This window comes from Melanostigma gelatinosum, assembly GCF_949748355.1.
Source record: "Melanostigma gelatinosum genome assembly, chromosome: 9".
NCBI lineage: Eukaryota > Metazoa > Chordata > Actinopteri > Perciformes > Zoarcidae > Melanostigma > Melanostigma gelatinosum.
The window spans coordinates 11,182,733-11,207,028 of NC_136642.1; the positions used below are offsets into that span (position 1 = coordinate 11,182,733).

The window sequence follows — 24,296 nt, forward strand, 5'->3', positions numbered from 1 at the left end:
ACTTCAGCCTGTTTGTTCTGTTGTCACAGACCCAGCCCTGCAGGGCCCTTCTCTGGCACCTATAGCACCTATATATTTACGCAACGTGATCTCATGACGAAAACAACACGCATGCACGCTATGAGTTGCTGCGTAGAGGCAGCTGGTTGGAGGATCAGCCGGCCCCCCCACACCCTGCCGCCCCTCCTTCCCCCCCCCCGCCCCGCAACCTTCAAAATGTAAAGTCTGTAAATCTGCACCCCACTGAGTCACACACATGTTGAATGAGAGCCGCCATCCAAAACACGCGCCTTACTCACATCATTGCATATTAAATGAACGAAAAAATAAAATGTTGGTGCCCAAATAAATGTATAAAAGTTTAGCAAACAATCACAACATGGACATTTCAGCTTTCAAAAATGTGTCATTTATTAAAACTTCTCATTATTGAAAAAGTAGCCAGAAGAGTAATATCATGTAAAGATGAGCTGAGCGCGAGAGAGAGTTTAGTTTCAATAGAAAAGATAGTAACAGGATTGAGGGAGATGAAGGAGAGAGGGCGAGGGCAGACGAATGCAGCAGAGGGAACTAGTCAGCGTTCACAGTTGAAGCGGCTAAAACAAACAAGAAGTAGTATCCGGACCCATCAGCAGTGGTCGTTGCAGTAGAAAACAAACATGTAAATGGGACATCAACAATGTAAAAGAAGTGCAATTGGTTTCTCTGTCATTCCACAACCATATAAAAACAGGCGTGGCGTGGAGGACCCCCCCCCCCCCCCCCAGCCAGAGTCAGCGCCTGGCCCGTCGTACCGTCGTGTTTGAAGATGGGACGGGGTGAGACGGTCTGACCCTGGGACTGTGGGCTGTTACTCTCCTTACTCCACAAGCAGTAAAATGGAGGCTGCCAGTGGCTCTGTGTTCAAATGTGGTGTTCACTTTTTTTTTTTGTTGAAGGAGACAGGTACGTAGATATCCCCCCCCCCTCTCTATATTTATGTAAATAGTGTATGAACCACTCATACCAATTAAAAAAATATTTTAGTCGAAATATTTACAATACTTTTGCAATAGTCACATCGCTAAAACCCCTCCTACATTTAGAAGAATATTGTGAGCAGATTTCTCCTCTCAAACACGTCAATTCGACCTGGATTCAAAAGAACAATAGCAGCAGTAGAGGGTGGTGCAAATAGAAGATTTCCTCCATTACAATTATATGTGGATTCTGGTTTTCAAGGGCACCAGCTTCACATGCGGTCCAGTCTGTTCCTCTATTGATCAGGAAGGAAAAAAAAGCTCCAAAAGGAGGCTACACTTCAGTACTACCTGACAAATAGTAGCCACTGCTGTGTGTGTGTGTGTGTGTGTGTGTGTGTGTGTTACGGTTGGACATGTAGCCAGTTTCTGTGTCTGTAGATGTGTGAACAGTAGAGCTGGACGCCAGGGTTCTTACGCAGTAGATAGATTGTTGGTTTGGATGCTGTGTGGTTTTAGAAGCAAAATGAAAATGACTACCGGTACATGTAGGCGTTCATGATCGAATGTGTACTGGCTTTGTGAAACTCAAGCAAACAATCAAAAAGCAGTATGAATGCTCTGAAAGCACCAAATGTGTTTCTCAACACATCCTATTTGGTAAAAAAAAAAAAGAAAGGCACAGTAGTCCAATCATAACATTTCACTTCCTCCGTTTTTACCCTCCTTATGATAGCAATAAAAACCACAAACTGTCAACAGCAACTTCCAAATCAAGTGTCAGCCAAACTATGCAAGCGCACAGCAGGCAATGATCAGCTGCCCAATAAATAAATACAAACAATAAATAAATGCAGTGTCCGATCAACGCATGAATAAATTAACTGTGGGACTGGAGAGTCGTACGCCTTTGAGTGATCCGTGTGTTTTTCTCCTCTGGTTGGTCTTTTCAGTCTTTCTTGGATTGCTGCGACACTGATTTCTGGTCAGTTCAGAAACACCTGGTCCTCAGCATGACACGATTGCTGCGCTGACACGCCTCTCGTTCGCCCAAACAGTTGTTGGATTACATTCGGATCATTGTTTTCCCACAGTCTCAGATGACTCTAACGCACCACACGTACAGTGTAATGCTGCATTCTGTACACCGCATTTCTCACATTTCCAGCTACAAGACTCTCGATGACTTCAGTGTTACGCTTCCTCGAGTCTATCTACAGGTGAAGGGGACATCAAAAACATTCAGCTCGCCCCGTGTTGAAGTTAACTCATCAAAATAAACCTCGGAAGCTTTCATCCTGAATGCTGACATCAGCTTTTCTAATTTTGGATTGAGTGCGTCCCTCAAGTAAGACGTCTGCAGAAACAAGTCGTCTCTGAATACAGTGATTGCTTTCATGCTGAGGAGAAACTATTATTTGCTCCTCGTAGTTCTTCAAAATCTCTCCTGTGATCATTTCATTAAAAAAAAAAAATTAAAATTTTAAAAAGCCTCTCAGCTTTAAGTGTCCTTTGCTATCCCCTCAACCACAACTGCTTTCGTGCAGGTTTAGATTATTACGCAATTGTGATCATCAACTCTGTTGGTTTCGGTTCATTTAAAACACGGTGTGCCCTGATGTTCGGAATATTGGTTGCAATTGTGGCTCTGATGAGGAGTTTTGTATGATCTGTCCTTTGCCTTCAACATTTATCACCTACAATTCTTTCCTCCCTTTAACGCATTTAAAATCACGGGCATTCAGCCTCTTCTTTCTCACACAGCAGCTTTAAACCCAGTGGTGAAAAAAAGAAGAAAAACCAGCAAAGGCTGCCGGCTCTTTGCTCGTTCAATGCATCAGGTCTACGGGGGGGTGGGGCACACCACTGGCAAAGGCGCAGGCGGGACAAGAGGAGCTTGATTTTGACCCCGACATGTCTCGGCGTTCTCGCTTTCACTCTGTTCTCCAGTGATAGGCTGGCTTTGGCACTGGATTGGCTTCTTCAGATTTTTGGGGTGCTTGTATTGTGTGGTAGAAGAGATGGAGCTGTTTTGTGTCTCTGGACTGCCCTTCCTTCTGAGCGGGAGGACCGGCGAGACGGGCTGCTTTTCATTGTTACTGGCCACCATTGTGCTCTCGTGTGTCGGGCAGGCCTTTCGTGGGGACAGGATGGGGGCGACGTGAACCCAGGTCAGGCTCGGCTCGGTGCTTTGACCCGCTTTGTATTTCGATTGCTTGCCGAGCTCCTCGCCGGCGCCGTCTTTTCCCTTTGTGTCCTCATTTAGCTGGTCGTCGCCGGCCACATCTGCTGAATTTTGGTTTGCGTCGGGCGCCAACGACGGAGAAGGAGTGCCGTCACAATCCGTCTTCACTCTCTTCTCTTCTGCACCAACACGAGGGCACTTGAGAAGCACGGGGGAAGGCGTGGGAGAGTCCGTACCGGTCCAGCTGAGTCTGCGCTTCTGAAAAATCAGCAGTTTGCAAGTGAATATAGAATTCAATTTGCAGAGATTTGTGGTGTGCGTGTGTGTGTGCACAGGTAGGCTCTTGCACACACAGGAATGCGCGTGATCTCACCTTGACGGGAATGTGTAACTGATCCCTGTGCTTGTGAGGCGGGGTGGAGCGAAGCGCGTCATGGAGGGAGGTAGCGGGGGAGGCGACGACGCTGGAGGCTACAGAGACAACCTCAGGGTGGATCTGAGGAAACCAAAGCTTCAGCATCCCCTCCACCTGGAGCAGAGTGTTCAGGTACTTCTCCCTACAAAAAAAAAGAAAGAAAACATACATCAATCAAGATGGAGGAGATGAGGCTTGAAATGGAAGACTACTTCACTGATCTTTTCTTGTTATAGCTTCATTTACATGCTGAAAACCTAATTAAGATGTGGTGCCTAGTGATGCAGAGTCAAGACAAGAAAGAGAAACAGTCAGAAACACTGAGGGTGGATGTTGGGACAATGTGGACGAGATCTTACCCGCTGTTGGGTCTCTGTAAAACACCCACAATCCTCTGGATTCGATCCATGGCGACGCTCTGCTGGAAACTACTCAAACCTGCCGATCAAATACATAATCCCCCAGTCAGCATTTGCACAGCAAGACTCCATAGTCACGAAAAAAAAGAAGATGGATGTGTAGACATGCACACTCTTTCCTCTGGAACACACACACACACACACACACACACACACACACACACACACAGCACTTTCACTTGTGATACCAGCGAACTCTCGTGAGCTGATGAGTCAGCCACAAGACTGTCGCTTCACACACACGCTGCACTTTGGACTCCATCAATAGGCTGCGTCAATACAGACTGCTGCACAAAAAGGAAAACTCTATTGAAATGGACTGAGGCCACAGAGCTCATATAAAACCATGTTCAGCATCTACAACTTCTGCTGCCAGTCTGCACACGGGCTGGACTGTAAGCAGCCATGTAAAGAGTGCTTACCTCGATCGAATCGGCCCCTCTTCAGTCCACTCAGCAGCTCCAGCATGGGCCTGACAAAACCCTGGAGCTCAGCACACTGACAGAGGAAGAGGAAGATGGATTAGTACACAGTTTGGGTTAGGCCTTGCTGTCTGAATCAGTCCGCCGGGCTTCCCTCTTGCACACATTGCTCCGTCAATCCCTCTCCTCATCGGTCCCCTTACCTTTTGAGCAAACAGCAGGTCTCCCTGTGATTTGGGGATCTGGCTCGTAGGATCCGTCTTGTCCAAACTGACGTGCTCTGCCTTGCTGCCGCTCTTCGGCCTGTATGACTCCTCTTCCTCTTTATCGGCGAAGTCGTCACACGTCCACTGGGACCCGGGGCTCTCCGACCCTCTGCCGCCGCTGGCCGCGGCCCCGACCGCCCCGCCGATGATGGTGCCGGAGGAAGAGCTGTCCGTCAGGAAGACGTCCGCGTCGTCCTCGGCCTGCTCCGAGTCGCTGAACAAGAGGCTATCACTCAAGCTCAGGGAATCGAAGGAGGGCTGGGAGGAAGTGCTGCCCTGGGACTGCATTGCTGTTGGGGCAGAAGCAGAGGGTTAGAGTTATTTTAACAGTCAACAAAAATACTTGGCTAAACACTCCAAATCAGCAGGGTGTTACTGGAATGAGAGACAGGGTCAATGGAGACAAGAAGTGAAGTACTGCTTTCCATTTGGCAATGCTCTATTTTTCCCTATCTTGCTCCCAAAAATAATAACCCCAATTGCTCAAAATGGTGGATATACCAGTGCCCTAGTTTAACATGTTGCAGAGTGGGACTGGGGATAGTCAGTGGGCACACAATGGTAGTGCATGTCTGGCTCCCATTGAGGAGATCGGAGACTGGAAAGGAGAGTAAACTGTGAGGGGGATGGGAGCTTGTAGAGTAGTGAAATCAGAATAGGCTCTCTCTCTCTCTCTCTCTCTCTCTCTCCCCCTCTCTCTCTCAATGCCTCCGGTGCTCTCTCTAGCCCCTCCTCTCTGTCTCGGGCTTGCTCTCCATCCCCCCTTGGATTCACACACACACACACACACACACACACACAAACCTCTTCCTCTAAGGCTGCATTTCTGTATGCCTGTCATCGCTCCCTTCAGCTCATCCTGTTTGGTTATGCACACACGCCTCGTGCTCCTCTTCCACAGACCAAACGCTCCTCCTCTTCCTCTACTTACTCACATTTTACACTATATCTCTGGCCATGTGCCTCTCTCGCTTTCATCCGTCTTTCCCTTTTTCTTCTCGCCCTCTGTGTAATCTCCGAGTGCCTGCTGCTCTTTGATCCCACCAATACAGAGGGGTCACACGAATACACCGGTACACACAAATACAGCTTTTATCAATAGAAGAAATAAAGTCTAAAATCACTCTCAGACAAAGGAGACAGGTTGTTGTTGTTTTTTGCAGTGTGGCCACACTGCAAAAGAAGGGCAAGAACTACTCATTGAGTCAAAAAAAAAATATATCTAAATTTCAGGAATAACTAACATTCTCAACAAGCCTGATCTGCTTTTACAACACGCAAATACCATTTACATTTGATTAGTGTCGGGCTTCACTTCAGGCAAGCTGCATCCTCTTAAAACCTGTTTACATGCATCTGCACGAGTAAACTGCAAATCTGTGACGCTTATTCCTATTTTTCCACGCCTCTTGCGCTCTAGTTCATAGCCTGTGGTGGATGGGGTGGGGATGGAGGTGGAGTGGGTGTGACGGGGTAGTGGTGGTGCATTTGTCGGCACGGTCTGCACAGGTATGCATGGACCATGAGGCTGCGACTCAGGTGTTGGCTGCGTGTGTGTGTTTTCGCGGCGCGATGCCCATAAACAGGAACTCACACACCGCAAGTTCTTTCACAAAAATGCTCCGTACAATTACAATTGCTACAATTCTAACAAAGACGTAATATTTAAAATACCAGAATAAAACCCGAATGACATGACACCAAAGTAAACAACAAACATAGACCGAAACATGTTTTTATCAATGTAATGTTCTGCCCCGGTGATCATTACATGTAATTGCCTGTTAACAAAAATAGACGGAACAAAGCCACGTGAGAATGAAAAAAGAAAAGAAAAAGCTTTATTACCGGGAGCACATACAGGATACAGCGAGGCAGGACATTCCTGTAGGCTAGCCGACCAACTTCGTGAAACGCTAACGTTAGCCATAAAACAAAACAAAAAAAATACGTCAGAGTCAACATGCTCACCTTTAGTAATGTGGGATAAAACAGCAGCTGCCAGAAACAATCGTTAACGGCTCGATCTTCTACTTTGATACGACAGATCCGTCAATACACACGTAGCTGGAGCAGCATCGGGGCGTCCAGCCTCAGCTCTTTCTCTCTTTCTCGCTCTCTCTCTCTCTCGCGCTCTCTCTCCAGCCTCAGCTCTCTCTCTCTCTCTCGCTCTCTCTCCAGCCTCAGCTCTCTCTCTCTCTCCAGCCTCAGCTCTCTCTCTCTCTCTCTCTCTCTCTCTCTCTCTCTCGCTCTCTCGCTCTCCAGCCTCAGCTCTCTCTCTCTCTCTCTCTCTCTCTCTCTCTCTCTCGCTCTCCAGCCTCAGCTCTTTCTCTCTCCAGCCTCAGCTCTCGCTCTCGCTCTCGCTCTCTCTCACACACACCGCCCGGCCGCCAGTTCATCGGTTTGTGTATTTTCTCGCTCTTTCTCTCGGCAGTTTACGAGCGTTAACATGTGCGCGGATCCACGTGCCCACGTTTTGCGCGCATTCCATTGGCTGCCCGCCCGACGCTAGTGGCCGACCCGTCCAGCCAGTGATCGCTCTGCTCGCCGCTGATTGGACAGCGACCCGGGCACTCACGGCCCTGCATGTGTCGCCCGTGCGCATGGTGGTCGGGGGCAGGCCTGCTCTACTACAAGCAAGCGGGGTGTAAACACGAGCACGCACCGCGGCGTCGGCACGCGAGATGCTCAATATGTTATATGCATCAATGTGGCAGGGAACGTGCACAACGTGTATCTCCCCGCCTCCTCACAAATCGCTACCAAAACGTTAAAAGACTGAAAATAGCCAGAAAATAAAAGCCAGAAAATAAAGAAACCTTAGGCAACCCAGTTCAGGAACATAGTGCCTAATTGAACAAATGCCTGCAGATCTAACAAACACCAGCAAAGCAGAGATCACATTTTCTCTTCGCTTCTGAGACTGACGGACCAATAATCAGTCATTCAAATCTCATCTCATATTGTTCTGACTGAAAAACAGACTTAACAATGACCTCTGTGTGGAGAGTCCGGCCTCACACAGACCGTGCCATTGACATTATATGGGATTATGGTGAAATAGAGCACTCGCACATTAATCACAGTGTAGAGACTCAGTCTCCAGTAAACATCCATAATCCCCGATTTGATTCAATGACACAACTCAACTTCCATATTTGAGGAATGCTAATACACCTCAATGGCTCCCTCCGCCTTTATTCAGCCCTGCAAATAAGGCTCTTCAAGATAAAGATAAGATCAAATAATCCTTTATTAGTCCCACAGCCGGGGACATTTGCAGGATTACAGCAGCATAGTGGACAGTGCAAACAGACAAGGAAGAGGCAAAAGTAGAAACACAGGATCAAAACAGGTATATTAAATATGTAATCACACAGTAAAGGTATATAAATTGGGTCAGTCATCAAGATGGGAAATCTTCTGGATCAGGTCACATGGCTGCGGATAGGTCGACCTATTATTATAACATAATTCTTTAACCCTATTATCTTGGCTAGTATAGCGGACACTCACAATGTGTTATTGTCACATTTTTGTACATTTATCTGTTTTAACAGACGTGTATTTTCTTCAGTTGTCTCATATGTTAAACTGACTTCTTTGTGACACAAAAACATCACAAAATATTTCTCTTACAACAAGTGTCATTGTACAGGTTGCACAACTGGAAAAGTGACAAAAGACAACATTCTATTTTGTGTCGCCGTGGCTCTATTGTTAAAGTCACTAATACATGAAAATGTATGGTGACAGAGATTTGACCATAATGCAGCAGGTCCGTTTACAGGTCCATTACTTTTGGCCACGCAGCAGCTTATCCTTCCACTTAAGGTTACTGCAGAGTGAAGTCAGTGACCCTCACTTGAAACAAGCAGTGCAGTATACAACCGCCATATATGAACAGACCAAAGACACGCATGCACACTTGCTGTCCCACGTTCATATTGGTATTTTCGCCCCTCATAAGCCCTTAATCGTGGTTCAGTTATTATGCTGGCTTTTACTGGTATTTTTAGACGTGAAATACCGGGTTAGAGCATGAGGAGTGGTGGATGCCTCTAAGCGCCTTGCATGTTAGAGCCAGGGATGTAGTGTCTTCCCATCCCCCACTACAACATACACATGAACTCACTGCACCCTCCCCTCAACACACATACATTAAGCCGTGTCCTTGACATTGCCTGTCTTTGAGCCTTGTAACTGTGTACCATCAATTAGTCACCTCAACATCAGGTGATCACACCAGCCCCTCTTTTTTGTCAAAACACAATAAAGGTTAACCTTTGGTAATAGTAAACCAAGGGAGAGGTTCCTGTTTTTCTAGGTTACTGGGACTAGGTCAATGGAAAAATATCTCCAACCCCCACAGCATTCCTCTGCAGCACGTGAACCCAACAGTTCATGGGGTTGAAAACCACCCCCGTCATTACCATCCTTCCATCTCCTTTCCGTCCCATCCCCCACCTGGTTTCTGTGTGTTGTTCCTCCATCCCCTTGTCATTATCAGCCCCTTTGTATTGACATAGTTTAGAATTCAATAAGCGTGACCACGTGAAGCCTAAGCCCATGGATGGTGCTTTTGTCACTGAAGTGGGTCAAAGAGCAGTGTGTCAAACGGGTCGCCTATGGAAAACACAGCCTGTTTCAGTTATGTTGCTGAAGACGGAGATGTATATACATCTGGAATACAAACAGATATGTTGCAGATTAAGTTACAATACAGTCTAAAATGAGTTGTAGATGCACTGCTGAGGCCGTGTGCTTACGTGACATAGGTACATTATCCTATGGTCTGCCACTCTGGTTGCAGCAGCTGAGCAACATATCCTGTTTCAACAGGGAAACAGTGACACATTGCTGTGTCCTCTCTGCACTGCATTTGTCCATCTGACTTCTCCTTCTTCATGACTGGCATACTACAACTTTCACAAAGAAACAAGATGAATAACATCTTCCCTTTTCTACTGTTTATATGTATATGGTTGTATATCCCTCATCGTCGAAAGTAGGCTCCAGTTCATATTTACTGCTGTGACAAGCAGTATAGCCTGCTCTTAAATGATTGTTCTTCAAATGTAAAGCGTTGGACTATTTATGTTATCAGAGATTATATATAATGTTATGTTTGTAAAAGGCTGTCATTTGCCCATAAATCACGAAAAACATCAACGTCTATTTAAAACCAGTCACATTCCTTCTTCTGCCAGAGCTGCAGCCTTTTCCGCCCGCTCACATTTGCGGATCCGGGACATGTGTTCATCAGTATAAACAGAGGCCTCTTCACATGTCGGAGAGACGCTCCACAGCTCGATTTGTGAATGAACTCAGATGACACCCCCCACTGTGAAGACGCAGCCAATAGTGTACGTGAGCATTCTCTAACCACGCCCTTTAATGGAACGCTGAGCGACCAATGGGAGGCCTGCAAAGGTTATCGCCGTTGCATAATTTGGCTGAAGCGCTTCATGTTGTGTGGAGAGATGGAGCAGAGAGAGACAGAGGAGATGGAGGATAAATAAAACTGTGGATTTATAGCGCCAGAGATTTGAGATCACGTGAGAAATATCAGTCACCACAAGAATAAAAGAATACAAGAGTTTGACAATGACTAATACTACTCATAGGCTAATCAATAGATATGTAATAGAACAACTAAATTCAGCGGACTAGGCCACTAAATAGAATTTAGACAATCAAATAAAGACAATCAAATACGTCATAATCCACCCATCCATCTTCTAGAGTTGCCATGCTCAATGCAGTCAGTGATGCAACCTTTTGCAGTTTTATGTTAACGTTTTAAATGTATCCTTGACTCCTGCATGTGATGTAATCCAGATCAAACGACTCTCTTGGCCGGATTTCCTTTGAGATTTTAAAGGGAGAATTCACCTTAAAAACACAATTTGAATCAGAATCAGTTTTAGTAGGTTTTCACATATGGGGTTCACTCTGGTATTTTGGTGCATAAAATACACATAGTAAGAGAAAAAGAAAATAGAACCTACTGCGAAAGTCAAGAATTATAAATATAAAAAAAAAACATTTCTCATAAAAATATGAAAAATATATTGGTTAAGTTACATCCAAATGTATTTTGTAATATAGCTGTGAGCCACCATGTCTCATCAAAATAACCACCGTTGTTCCATTATTTGTTGTATGAGGAGCAGTATCAGGGTTGTAACAATGAAACAATCTAAATTCAGTTTTAGGGTGGATTGTCTGTATAAAGAATCAGCCTAAAACATGTCACGTGGAGAGGGCTCCCCCTCGTGTTCAAACCTGAACAAGTCGTCCGTTAAAGTCCCTGCACAGTTTATGCTCAGTGTGTGTTACCTTTATAATAAAGACATACTGTAAATCCGAAACATAGCATTTTAAAACAGAACTCACTTCCAGTATTTGTTCGGACTGTAACACATTTAAGTTCACAGAACGTTAGAGGTTTGTGCAATCCAAACAGAGAGTGAACATGAAAAAACCCGGTCCTTTTTTCACAGCAGATATTTTGATTTGTCATAGTGCGACAAGCACAGATGTTAATTTTATCATTAATAAACCAAATTAAAAATTGAAACCAAAAAACGAAATGGTGGACACCGTTTGATTCTGAAAGGTTTCATTTGTTTTCCATATATTACATTAAATTATTCTTATACCATATGCCAAGGGGCTGCAACATTTTGACATGAAGTGCCATTTTTAAATGTTGTTGTTCGTCAGCTACCAACATTCAGGCGAGCATTAAAGTTGCTGTGAGGAACTTTTGACTGGTTATGAAACAGTCTCAAATTAATGCTGATCTGTATATGAACTACATGAGAAAACAAGCAGATTAGGGCCCGAGCTCAGCAGGCGTCATAATATTAAGGCTGTAACAATTATTTCCACTATCAGCACATCTGGCGATTCTTCTTTTTTTTTCAATAAACATTAATTGTTCAGTGTATGAAATATCAGAAAAATAATCAAAACAAAAATCAAGATCCAAGCCCAAGATCACATTTTCCAAATTATTTAACTTTTTCTTATTTTAATCAGACCAACAGTCAGATATTGAGTTTACCATCACATCATTTTTTTTGACATTTTTGCTTGAAAAACAATAATTGCAGTTGTTGCTGGTTAATCTCCTGTCAATCAATGAACCAATTTTTCATTTGAGCACTATGGTTGGTTTGTGGGTTCCTGGAGAAATAATGAAACAGCCATGTAAGAATAATAAGAAAAAGGAAAATAAAGATGAACACCAAGCTGATCCTTTAAACGTCGATCAGTACGATCAGAAACATTCTGCACTCGGTTGAAGCTGTAGCAGCATCCCACCGTGGGAAAAAGTGAGGTTTTATTCTCAGATTCCTCAAATCTGAGAATTTTCGGTTTTTAGTGAAACCTCTCCAACTGCAGGTGAACACATCTGTAGGCATTCAGGTGAAAACTACATTTATTTTTGTCAGAAGTGAACATCTGTGTCAAGATCTAGTTTAAAGACCTTAAAGTGCAATCTGTAAGACTTTTATTTAAATAATATGTTTATTGCTTTGTATTAAGCGATATATGTACTTGGGAATCATTAAGTGACACATCCTCTCTTCTCTGTCAGTTATTCTTCTCATATCCAGTATTTACGAAAAAAAGACATTGCAAATTGAAGTCAGATGAAATTTATTGTCAAACTGAAACAACTTTCTCTCACCTAGCAAGAGCTCAGAAACACTTTTAAAAAACGTTTAGCATTCAGACGCCTCTTCTCAGATCCTCACATTTCTCCCCTGTGATCTGTACATTTGTTTGTGGTGTCATGTGGCTCCCTTGCCATCTTTTGTGTCCCACTGTGACAACGCAGTAACCTCCTTTTCCCAGCGCTGCATTCTGGCCCTCTCTTCCTCTCAACCTCCTTTTCCAGCAACTATGTAACACTGAATTAGTTCTCACTCACTGGTCCCTTTTTACGTCCCTGATTTCTCTCCATCTCTGCCTACTCTCTCTTTCTCTCTCTCTCCTCTCTTCATACATTCTCTCCATCTCTCTCTTGCCGAGACCTGTTGTGGTGCCCTGCATGCCAGAGTGGAGCCGGCATGTAACATCCACAGTCTGGCTGTTAAACAGAGCTGTGGCAGGTGGGATCGCTGGACCAGTCGGTCTCTCCCCCCTTTCCCTTTCTCTGTCCCTCTCCCTCTCTCTTTCTCTCTCACTTGCTCCTCATCTCTATTTTCACGTTTATTCATTGCTGTGTATGGGCAAGGAGGGCTAACATGGACTGTTTGGGTCTTTTTATCCTTCTAATGCTTCAGTGCTTCCAGTGGACGACTGCCCCTGCTGCTGGTAAGGTCTTAATCAACTAAATAATCAGCATCATGTGAGGTTGTTTTGCTCTTGTGCATTGTTTGGGTGTTACAGTGTGAGCCGTATTCAAATTTCCAAAATAACAATTGGATTTCAGCAGTATTGGAGCGCTTGTTAAAAATTGAACCGTAATGATATTAATGATAACTGATGAGAAATGATGAAAACCCAATTTGTTATGGAGTTATGTGAAATATATTTAATTTCACAGATGTGATGCATTTGACATGGTCCATTTTTTTAAATGAAAATCAAATCTAGAACCATTGTGAACTAAAGGAAGAGGACAAAAATAAGAGTTTTAGAAGTTTTTCTATTCATTTTTTTCAGAGGAAGTTTCCTGGACCTACACTGGTGAGTTCAAGTTCATTTGTAACACATATAATCTCATCTCTCTCCATGTAAAGTTTAGCACGGCCTGATTAGAAAAGATAAACAACAACATACAAAGAGGGTGAATGATAATCTGGATTCATTTTACATATGTCAGATATGATTTGTAATCTGGGGCTTAATTATTATAAACTTTAGCAAAATCCAAAAGTCAAGTCTGTAATAAATAAAGAGGCAATTGATGTGATTGATTTCTTTTGTCCTCATTCAGGATAATGACGAAGACATCCTAAAGTTTACTGAAAATAAGTGCAACTATCTGAATGAAACTACTCAAAGTTTCTCACATGTTAAACCTGTGTCTCTAAAACATTCATACACTCTATTGTGCGTTGTGTAGGATTTCCCCCTCATATCTCCGAACCCCTCTCCCTCCATTTCCCTCTACTTCTCTCTCTCTGTCTGTATTAGTAACAGTTGAACAAGCTGGCATGAGCACAGCAGTCACACAGAGACGGTGAAGGGGTGGAGGGGGATCGAGAGGAAGAAAGCAAGAAAAAGGCAGAGAGAGAGAGAGGCGGGAGGCGGCAGAAGGGAGGCAGGTGCACGAGGATGAGGGTGTTGGACAGAGAGAGGGAGATGGGACGGGATGAAGCAAAAGCAGAGCAAATCCTGCCCTGTATTGTTGCAGCGCACAATAAGTTATGTGTTGATTGTGTTGTGGACGCACACTGGCTGCCTATGCCGCGGACAATGACATTGTGGGAATGAATGGGGCACACAGACCACCAATCTCGGCATGTATTCAGGAGAGCAACGTCGGTGTACAGTACATGCAGAATGCACAGCAAACCAAAGAGGCTGTGACTGGAGAGAACTGGTATCTGGAGGCTTTAATTTAGGCTTTAATATATGTGGTGTGCAGATATATGTGGTGTAATCTTGGACTTTACACTGAGATTCATCGACAGTCCGTATGAATGAGTGAGGTTCTGTGTGTGTGTGTGTGAGGCATGTTGTGCAATGCAGTATTGCATGATGTGGCCGCCGCTGAGCTGTTAGCTGAAGTGGAAAGTCATTTTTGTTATGCACAACATTTTGTCACACGAAAGAGCGGTATTATTATGTTTGGGTTTTTCCCCACGCGAGACGGACAGTTATATAAAGTACTGAAGAGACAGTCGGTCTCACACTCCATCATTTCCTCATCATGATAAGTGAGTAAATACATGTACTGTGTGTGTGTTGTTTTATCCTGCCTGATGTCATGCTCGGGGAGGTGCAGAGGGTCAGAATTTTCGTCCCCTCCAGTCCAGTTACCATGGGGACCTCCATGGGGGGGGGGGGGGGGGGGGGGGCCACGGGACTCACTTTTGAAGTTGGGTTGTTTGCTGTGGAGAGGAGTGAAGGGTAGGGGGGGGCGCGGTGGGGCAGAAAACAGATTAGAGGTGTGCAAGGTGGGGGCTGCAGGCGCTGGGAAAGCAGCAGTGTGAGAATCAGAGGAGAATTGTGACTAATGTAAAGTCCCCTCCTCACATTGTGTGTGTGCAAGAGAGCGAGAGGCATGACTGTATGACGAACACGGCACAGTGCTCATTGTGGGGTTCGTTTGGCTTTTACTTTTGTATTCAGCCTTTTTACAGAAACGTACATGCTCGTTATTAACAGCTTCAGCATTTGCAAAATCTGCAATTGCAAATATATGAATTATGTTTTTTTTTTGCAACGACTGACACATTGTTTTGTGACATCTGTTTTCTAAAGCATTCCTCTCCCTGCAATTGAAATTCAGATTCTTTGATTCACATGTCACTCTCTTCTTCGTCTTTTCTCTAACTTTCTTTTATTATGCAATTGGGGAGACCAGTTTCCTTTTTTACTCAGTGAACCAGAGCCTGAATCACTCTTTTCTCCCTCAGTCACTTTCTCAATATGTATCTGAATTTTTCACATGCCAATTAATTGTTGAATTTAAAATAGAACATATTTTACTACATAAATACAGTCGGGTATACATATGAGTACATTAGCTGATATTAGACATTAGCAGTAGATTTTTACAATAACTGAACTGTAACCATTCAATCTCTATATGATTCGTGTAAAAACGTACAAAAACACACTTTTACATATTTTCAGATAATATGTTGGTCATTCTGAGAAGAAGTTTCAAAAATGTAAACGTTATTTTATGAGAATTTTTATTTTGTAAAAATGTGAAGTTAGATTTGTCATTAAGAAATCAAAGTCGTCATTTTACATTTTTTCCTGCGATTCGACTATTTGTGTGGTTTTGCCTGCCATGACAAAATATAAATTCTAACAAGCAAATATTCAGTTGTAAATCTTTAATATTTGGCTTTGGGATACAATATTTTTATCTGTTTGCTATACAGGAAACGGACAATTAATAAAAGAATAATCATATTTATATAGGAAATCATTTTTACTTCAGGCAAAAACATTTCATATTACTTAATGCAAGATCAAATACATTTTGTATATAAAATAATCTATTATGTTCGTGACCTGTGCACATTTTGCAGATGCTCATACAGCTAAATAGCATTACAGTTATTCCGTTATTCTCGACACCTTTAGGATCTACATCTTTAAAGGCTCATTTAATTCTGTAATTCAACTGCAAACATACTAAAGATGTCAGAGCATCTGGATAATAGTGTAGAACCAAGTCTGGAAAAGGTGATATAAGGCTCAAGTGACATTCTGTATTGATTATGTTGTGGTTGTCAGTTGACATAGTTATTTAATGAGGTGCCTCGATCACCTGATTGTTGTCGCCGTTCATATGTGTGTGAGTGTCTTTGTTTCATGGGAGGTACACGTCACCTGCATCTTAATTTTAGTCTTGAGAGTCTGATCCAGAGCAGCATTCATTATAGTTCAACAAAAGATTTCAGCTGTGGTTAGAAATGATTATTGAGACGATGCTATCTGTGGTTATGGACACACACACACCCCTCCATGTGTTCTGATTGATGCCAGTGTTGACGGGCAAAATGCATCACTGAAGGAAAACCTGGCTAAATGTTGGCAGAACAATTGTAACCGAGGTTCATGCTGGAATGTGGAATTTAATGAAACATCTATTCAGATTCAACTTGTTTTCAATGTAGCATCAATGAACATTGTTGTTGTTGATCCTTTATAACCTGAATTGCCCACAAATAAACAATAAAATCTTGTGTGGTCAGAAATCCAATTTCAAAAATCATATTTGTGTTTATTTTCTGATCATAAGTTTTATCCAATTCACCACCATGAGGCTGTGAACCTAAAAAGAACCCACTTAACTGTCTTATATAATTAGAGACCAATCAATGGAGCCTTTTCACTGGACGACTGGAAGCCAGTTGGCTGTGTGATTTGGTGACATCATTGTTTTCTGTCTTTTCTCTTGTCAAAGGCTTGGTGGGTCAGTCCGAGTGGTCGCAGTACTTCCCCGACTGTGGTGGCACTTCTCAGTCCCCCGTTGATGTGGTTACCACCCAGACTAAATATGACCCCAGTTTGATCCCCCTGACCCCACTGGGCTACAGCCAGCACGGCAACAAGCCCTTCACTATGTACAACAATGGACACACAGGTAACTGTGGCAGCTAACACGACCCACTTAGGTATCCAAGCAGCCTCACGCTTGATCTGTTTATATTGCACTATCCTCAATTGTAACCTGGCAGCAAACCTTTGACTTTGGAATTCAGGAGATGCTTCAAATGTTAAGATTTTTTCAAGTAATTTTCAAGAAAAATGCCTTCCAAGTACTTCTTCTCCGCTATCTTTCCCCTGTCAGTTGAACTCAGAGAGTCGGCTCTTGTTTTGCTCCTCTCTCCATCAGCGGTCATTGAGCTACCTGACTGGATGGGACTAGGGGGGCTGCCCTGGCTCTTTACAGCTGTGCAAATGCACCTCCACTGGGGCAGCGGCGGCCCGAGTCCCGGGGGCGGTGAACACACCATCAACGGACTGAGTGCAGATGCAGAGGTACGTTTAAACACGGCTCACTGTAAATGGTGAAATAACCAGAGTAAAGGGGCGGTCGAGGTCAAGTCGTGTCATGTTCGTCATTTTTAAGATTTTGTACAAAAATATGAACCGACAGTTTACCTCTTGTGATTATATCTATTCTGATATTATTTAAATGGAAGAAACCCAAACAGATTGACCACAATGTCCAACGCAAAAATAAATCTGTTCAAAAAGATTCTGAATCAAGATTTACAATGTCAAAAAACCCCGAAAGCGAACAAATTTCTGTTCATTGTTATAGACAAGAGGATAAAAAAAGTGTTCTACAGTGTTCCAGAGAACAGTGATTTAACTGAGACTTTATAATTATACAAACATGAAACAGCAGATTAACGTGGATTACACTGCAGATTTAAGCAATGCACACATTTCTATAGGACACACATCTACCAGGCAGCAACCTCTGGATCTAAAAAGTGAAGCTGATGCAGAAGTGCCTTCAACCTGCTGGAATCTGACTGTATAGAATTCTATGAAAAAACTGTCCTCCTACTCACTTGAATTGTTAGCCCAGTAAACCTTCTGAGCACGAGATTATGGTCTAAATTGCTAGTTTCACATCTTCTTCAATACAACATGATATTCATTCAGTAAATCATGGTGCCATTCAGAGTAAAATAGACCATAAAGCAGGGCATGCTTTAGGCGTGGTTACCTTGTGATTGACTGGTCGTACTTCACTCTCACTTTTGTCAGGCATAAAGCAACAGAACAGCCCTAGAAGTGGCTGGTGAGTAAGACATAGACAGACCAAGAGATGCACAGCCCAGCTAACATTTGGTGAGCAAAAAAGACTCGAGAGAGACACCCTGCAAATCAAGTTAGAGAAGAAAACACAAGTTTACCTGATTGATGTTCCCGAAAATTCACTCTCGTTTTTTTTTAACGTTACACTATGTCATCGAAGAAATTATTTTGTTTTAATAATTTTGCCTCAAAATCAAATTTGATATTATTCCTTATGGATGAACATTATTATTACTGGCCTTCAGCAATTAACAGTATATTACCTTCAGTACACCCATGAAGCCCCTCCTTGGTAGGAGAGTCAACTAACTGCTCCAATTTGAACCTCATGTTCAAGTGAGCCAACAAAATTCAGCCACAGCCCAAAATGCTGCAAAACAAACACAAAACAGAAACAAAAGCATCCACAAAAATAGCCAAAATACGAAATGCACCGCAAAGTACAACTGGCTACAAGCACAATTAATACAAATGTCCAGATGAACACTAAATCAGCAAATCTACATGCCAAAATAAAGAAGAAAAATGACCACCAAACAAATCAACCCATCCCAAACTTCACACACACTTTGAGCCATCCAAAGTTAACAACAGAAGGGAAGGCATCCAGACCAATCCACGATGGGTCCTTGAATTTAAGCAGATTAAAAAGACAAAAATCATGAGACGGTGTGAAAAAGAAAAGAAAATCACAAACATAACAAAAGAGATGACAAATAGTAAAGAATGGAACATGTCTTGCATGAGTGGTCTTCTTATATAATGGGACAATTAAGCTCTTTCTCATTCACATCAGTCTCCTCGTTGCTCTTTATTTTTCTTCGGTCATTCTCTCAGAAGGAAAACTGAGTTTGCAGGCAGCTCTCCCTCTCCCAGTCACTCCCCCTCGCTCTTCTTTTAACCCTCGGCTGTCAGGAGGATAAACCAGGACGTCTCTCTCCTTCTCATGAGTGTGAATGGACGAACTGACAGTGTTCCTCCTCTCTCCAGCTACATGTGGTGCACTACAACTCTGAGCTCTACCCCAACATGTCCACAGCAATGACGCAGAGTGACGGCTTGGCTGTTTTAGGAGTTCTCATTGTGGTAATAAAAACAAATGCTAATTCACAGTGGCATTCATTGTATTTTGAGCCAAGCAATCCAAATGAAATCCTGAGTTTTGGTTTCCCAGACGGCTGAGGAGACCAACCCAGCATTTAACAACATCCTCAACTACCTGAGCCGCATCAGACATGCTGGTACGTCTACTTTCTAAATTCTTTACATATTTTGTTGTAAAGCATATTTGCATATACTTTATATTTATATAGATGTTTGACTCCAGCAATCATTTTCTCATCCTTCCATCGACTGGCAGATCAGAAGGTGTCCATTCCAGCCTTTGACATCCAGTCCCTGCTCCCGAAGGATCTGGGACGCTACTACCGCTACAACGGCTCCCTCACGACGCCGCCCTGCTACCAGAGTGTGATGTGGACACTGTTTAACGAGAGGATTCAAATCTCAAAGGCACAGGTAAAGCTGAGACACGGCGACTCATCGAAAGCGTGCAGAAGTGGAGCACACGAGCCTCAACTCAGCCTCAACCTTTTAGGAAAGAAGTATGAATTAGAAGTAACATAATAAACAAACTTGTGTGACATGATTTGTCAGTCTGCTTATAACCAAAATAAAATTATTGACACGACTGAAGAGTGGTGAAAAGTATTCTAATCACTACCTCAATCCACTGTTAGTGTCAAACTTAGATATGGGAAGTAATATCTACCACTTGACAACACGACTTAACATTTGCTCACTAAATCAGTTTACAAAGGGACTTTTATTATATTTGAACTGACAACTGTTGACTGCCTGTTTACTGCTACTTCGGTCATTTGCCTTCTCTTTTAAGTTTCATGCATCAGGACGACTGTAACAGTTTTTTTTCCATTCCTCTCCTCTTCACCTCTCCCCTCCAGCTGCTGAAGATGGAGACAATACTTTACTCCAGTAAAGCCAACGATCCAGACAGGATGCTGCTGCAGGACAACTACCGAGCGACGCAGCCGATCAACCACAGGGTCGCCTTCGCCTCCTTCAGCGCAGGTTAGACCGACACAATTCATCATTGTGTTGACTGCTGAGATGAACGATAAGCACATGCTGTGTTAGGAATCATTTGCCTGAAAACGACCTCCTTAGAATGTTTGGGATTTATTCGGGTAATAAATGAGAAGCATATTCTCAAAGTTTATCCTTTCAGGTTGCACAAATGTGAAGTTGCAAAAGGTCACAGGTAATCTGCGGTGACCAGTGTTTCAGCAGAACAGCACGTCTGAGCTGGTGGATTGTAACGTCAGCCCGCTGTAACGCAAACCACAATAAGAAGCCAGTGGGTGGCCATGTGGACCATAGCAATTAGCACAGTCCATGCAGAGAATGAAAGGTGGAATGTGCAGAGAAATGTGGGAATGTTAAGGATTACCGGTGACTTTGTCCGAGTGAAAGAGCCTTTGGACGGCAGGAGTCGAGAGAGGGACAGAAATAAAGGGGGGAGGGGTGGAAAAGCAAGGGGGACTTGTTTGCTAGCTGATTCGAAAAAAAAACAGTATTTGCAGAAACTAAACAGTGACTCCATTGTTATCACGAGAGTCTAACTGAGGAAAAAGGGAACACAGAGAAGTGAAAGAGGGAGACAGAGTGGTAGACAAAGACAAAGGAGAAAGAACTTGTGTGAAGTCCTCATTGTAGGGAGTGACTGAACTGGAAGACCTGTGACAGCAGCACTGTTGTCAAAGGAAGCAATATCCATAAACAGCTGAAAGGCAGATTTTGCTGAGATTCACCAACAAATAAATGTGTATGATCTAAAAATCGACTGATTTCATCAATCTTTTGTTTGTTGTAGAATCAGGGAAGGCGCTCTCTTCCGGTAAGTATATTTGTGCTTTTACTGTATATGTGCTTTTTTTTTTGTAAGTAACCGTCTGCCTGATACCACTGATAATCACATCAATGCTTTTAACATTTCAACAGCTCTGTTGTTTTCTTTTCTTCTGCAGGTGAAGTCACAGCTGTAGTAATAGGAGTGATGTGTGGCTGTGTAGGTCTGGCAGTGATCATTCGCTTCATCGTGAAGACGATACGGTGAGGCGCTTCGCTGCGATGCTCCGTCATTTCTCTGTTTCTGCTTCTTTCAACGGCTGGAGGCAGCCACAAGTCTGCCGCTGTTCTGGTTTAACTGGTTTTAATCTGCAGAAACGGTGGGAGCCGTCAATGTGGAAGTACCCCGTCTCTTCTCATTCTCCTTCTCCTATCTCTTGGCAGATTTTTGACACTCCTCCACGGTGAATCAGTCGTGGTAAACAGGTGGTTTACCTGATCTCATTACTGACAAGGATGCACAACTTTGCACTGACAGCGTGACTTCTTCTTTTTGTGCTTGACAGATATCCTGAAGCGCAGATCTTTGATCAATAGCATGACAAACAAAGGGTTATTGACGAAAACTGGGAATATAATACAGCTTTTTTAAATCTATTTATAAACACCATTTTTATTTTACAAAAACTGAAGTCGTGTGTGCGCACTGCAGGGACATTTGAGATCTATGTTGAAAACCTGATATAACTTAGAGTCTGACCAACACACTGGCATGGCTGGGATTACTGTCTGATTTGGGCTTATAAAACATATATTGGTATATATAGCAAACTAGTAAAAATAAATGGCCAAAATATGTTTGAGGAAATACAGAAACAGGATCTCATAGTGTTTCAATCCACATCGTTATCGGAGAAAATTGTTCTATTGTTAAGTCTATCCTCATTGATATTAATTGATAATAAATTTATATAAAACTTTGGGTCAAGGAACCTATTCAAGCATCTACAAGAAACAAGTGAGTATCACAGTACAGACACATACAATCACTTGATGAGAACGGATTCAAAACACCATCAGCTTTCTTTCAAAATAAATAAAAAATAAAAAGGTCAAATGACGTTTTTGGCATTGACCTGAGATGTCAGTAAATGTATAATCCTCTTTGTAAGATTTCACAATAAAAGTTAAAAACAACTTAAAGATTAGCGCAAAGGATAATCTAATTCTCTGACATTATGCTGCAATAACATGGCTGTTTCCCAATATTTTCTCTCATAATCACCACTGATGAATGAAAGTATGTGGCGGGTCCCACCAGTCAGTCATTTAACCTCTCCAGGGGTTCCCAAAGTCCCCATAAAGGTTCCAGTATGTGCTATCTCAGAGTCTTGGTGTTCAGGATCAAAATCAGATTTTGACATTTGAACAGAGATTCAATCTTCGAATGAGATTACAGTGAAATTATCATAACCCTCACTCCCCCTTCACGAGGATCCAGGGAGCCTTCAGAGGGCCCTACACCCCCCTTTGGGAACCACTGGCTTTCATAATGTCAATCCGCCGTGTGCGATTACTTTAAAATGTCACCTCCCAGAGCGGAGGATGGAGAGAGACTGAGTTTTGAACTCTTTGCACACGGCCTCTTTGAAATGATGAATATCTTCTCTCTGTTTTGGTCATGTGATTCTGTCTTTTGATCTGTGACAGCTCTACCTCTAGCTGGGACGTCCTGCCCAGTAACCGGCCTGCTCACATGTCAAGGTTAACGTTAAAAATGATCACCGTTGACCTCAAAACCTTAACCTCTAAGAGTTAGATTCCTGACCACCTCTCTCTGCTTTAACCACCCATTTATAGTGACTCATCCTCTTCTATAACACCTCTCTTTGTAGTATTAGAGCTTAACGAATTTCTACGGGCTGTGGGGAAGAATGTCGGCAAAACAACTCAAAACTGTCTTTTAAAAAGCCTCCGGTGGACATTCAAACTGTAACGGAGCGTTATGCAGCCACTTTAGCGCATTCCCTCCCTCTTTGTTTGTTATAACATGAATGATTTGTACTTATTTATCCACTTACACATCATACAACATATCTCAGTGGCTGAGGGGTAAAATATTCTCATGGTGGACCTAAATTCAACATTCAGAGCTCCACTAATTATTTTATAGTACACCAAAGCCATCGACTCATGCACAACCTTCCATGTATTCTTTAACAAATGAGGACCTCTGCTGGACAACATAGCACTCTACAGTCGACACTAACAGCGTGCTGGAAGCATTGGTCAGACTCAGTGGAAATTGCTCTTGTCTTTCATGTTTCAGGATGAAGGAGCCAGAGAAAGAGAAAGAGAAAAAGCAAGACATGGCTCTGAACCCGACGTCTGAAGCAGAAACGAAGGAAGAGCCCTCACCGTCTCCTCACACCGAGCTCTAGCTGACGTCACAGCCCACTTCAGGGCTTCAGTCCAGACGCTCGCAACACACTCAGTTTGCACGCGAAGCAGTTGGTGTTACTACGTCAGTATGTTCGCTCTTGCAATGTCTGGGATGCATGATTGGTTCATGTAAATACATTGTAAAATATATTTAGCTGTTTGTTTTTGTTTGTTCCATGTTTGGATGTTATTTCATCTTCCTGCCTTGAAACACAAGCACACTGCACTGTATGACATGTAATAGACTTGTGACATATCGACCTGTGAATTCAATGTAATGTTACGATTTTATTTAGCCCCTGGACTTGAGCATTAACACACAGGTCTTATGAAATGAAAATCTATGACGAAGGTTTTGAGGGATTTAAAGTTCTAAGACTGATCCTGTTCAAACACTACGTCCCTGAACTCAATTTAGAGGAATATATTGTAAATGGATGAGTTATATTTATGTACATGTGTTCATTCTATTGCAAAAAGTGTGATTGGTTCTATTTGTCTGACTGATTTTTGTCGTATATAACTTGTCAACATGGGCACCTCATTGAAATACCGAACTTGGCAACCTCACCTGCTTTGATTTCTTCATTTTATATGTGTGTGTGTGTGTGTGTGTGTGTGTGTGTGTGTGTGTGTGTGTGTGTGTGTGTGTGTGTGTGTGTGTGTGTGTGTGTTGTTCTGACTACAACTCCCAACAGCTATTTCAAAGTGGGGGAATATTTTTTTGGACTGCAACAATGCAACGTTTAGTCTGGAGCAAAGAAATCTGACAAAAAAATGTCCACATATTGTTGACAGAATTCTCAATAATTAAACAAAGGGACAATAAACTATTAGA

At 42.9% G+C, this 24,296-nt stretch overlaps 2 protein-coding genes across 6 annotated transcripts; one reads left to right on the forward strand and one right to left on the reverse strand.

Annotated features, from left to right (window-relative positions):
* Positions 1 to 803: 803 nt before the first annotated feature.
* On the reverse strand, positions 804 to 6,879 carry LOC306781641 (uncharacterized protein). The gene is made up of 6 exons (XM_079274581.1): positions 6,638 to 6,879; positions 4,604 to 4,956; positions 4,401 to 4,476; positions 3,919 to 3,997; positions 3,518 to 3,701; positions 804 to 3,402 (listed from the first exon to the last, which is right to left on the reverse strand). The coding sequence occupies exons 2-6, from the start codon at positions 4,952 to 4,954 to the stop codon at positions 2,803 to 2,805; spliced, it is 1,290 nt and encodes a 429-aa protein (XP_079130707.1). The 5' UTR covers positions 4,955 to 4,956; positions 6,638 to 6,879; the 3' UTR covers positions 804 to 2,802.
* Positions 6,880 to 12,848: 5,969 nt separating this feature from the next.
* Positions 12,849 to 24,294, forward strand: ca14 (carbonic anhydrase XIV). 5 transcript variants are annotated; one of them, XM_079274642.1, is made up of 13 exons: positions 12,849 to 12,997; positions 13,349 to 13,372; positions 16,779 to 16,958; positions 17,211 to 17,356; positions 19,139 to 19,234; positions 19,323 to 19,389; positions 19,509 to 19,666; positions 20,113 to 20,239; positions 21,042 to 21,065; positions 21,196 to 21,280; positions 21,461 to 21,502; positions 22,727 to 22,780; positions 23,346 to 24,294. In XM_079274642.1, exons 1-13 carry the CDS (start codon positions 12,928 to 12,930, stop codon positions 23,455 to 23,457), a joined length of 1,185 nt encoding a protein of 394 aa, XP_079130768.1. In that variant the 5' UTR covers positions 12,849 to 12,927; the 3' UTR covers positions 23,458 to 24,294. The 5 variants fall into 5 exon arrangements, with proteins under 5 accessions (XP_079130768.1, XP_079130771.1, XP_079130770.1 ...); XM_079274645.1 differs by lacking the exon at positions 22,727 to 22,780; XM_079274644.1 differs by lacking the exon at positions 21,461 to 21,502.
* The last annotated feature ends 2 nt before the right edge of the window (positions 24,295 to 24,296 follow it).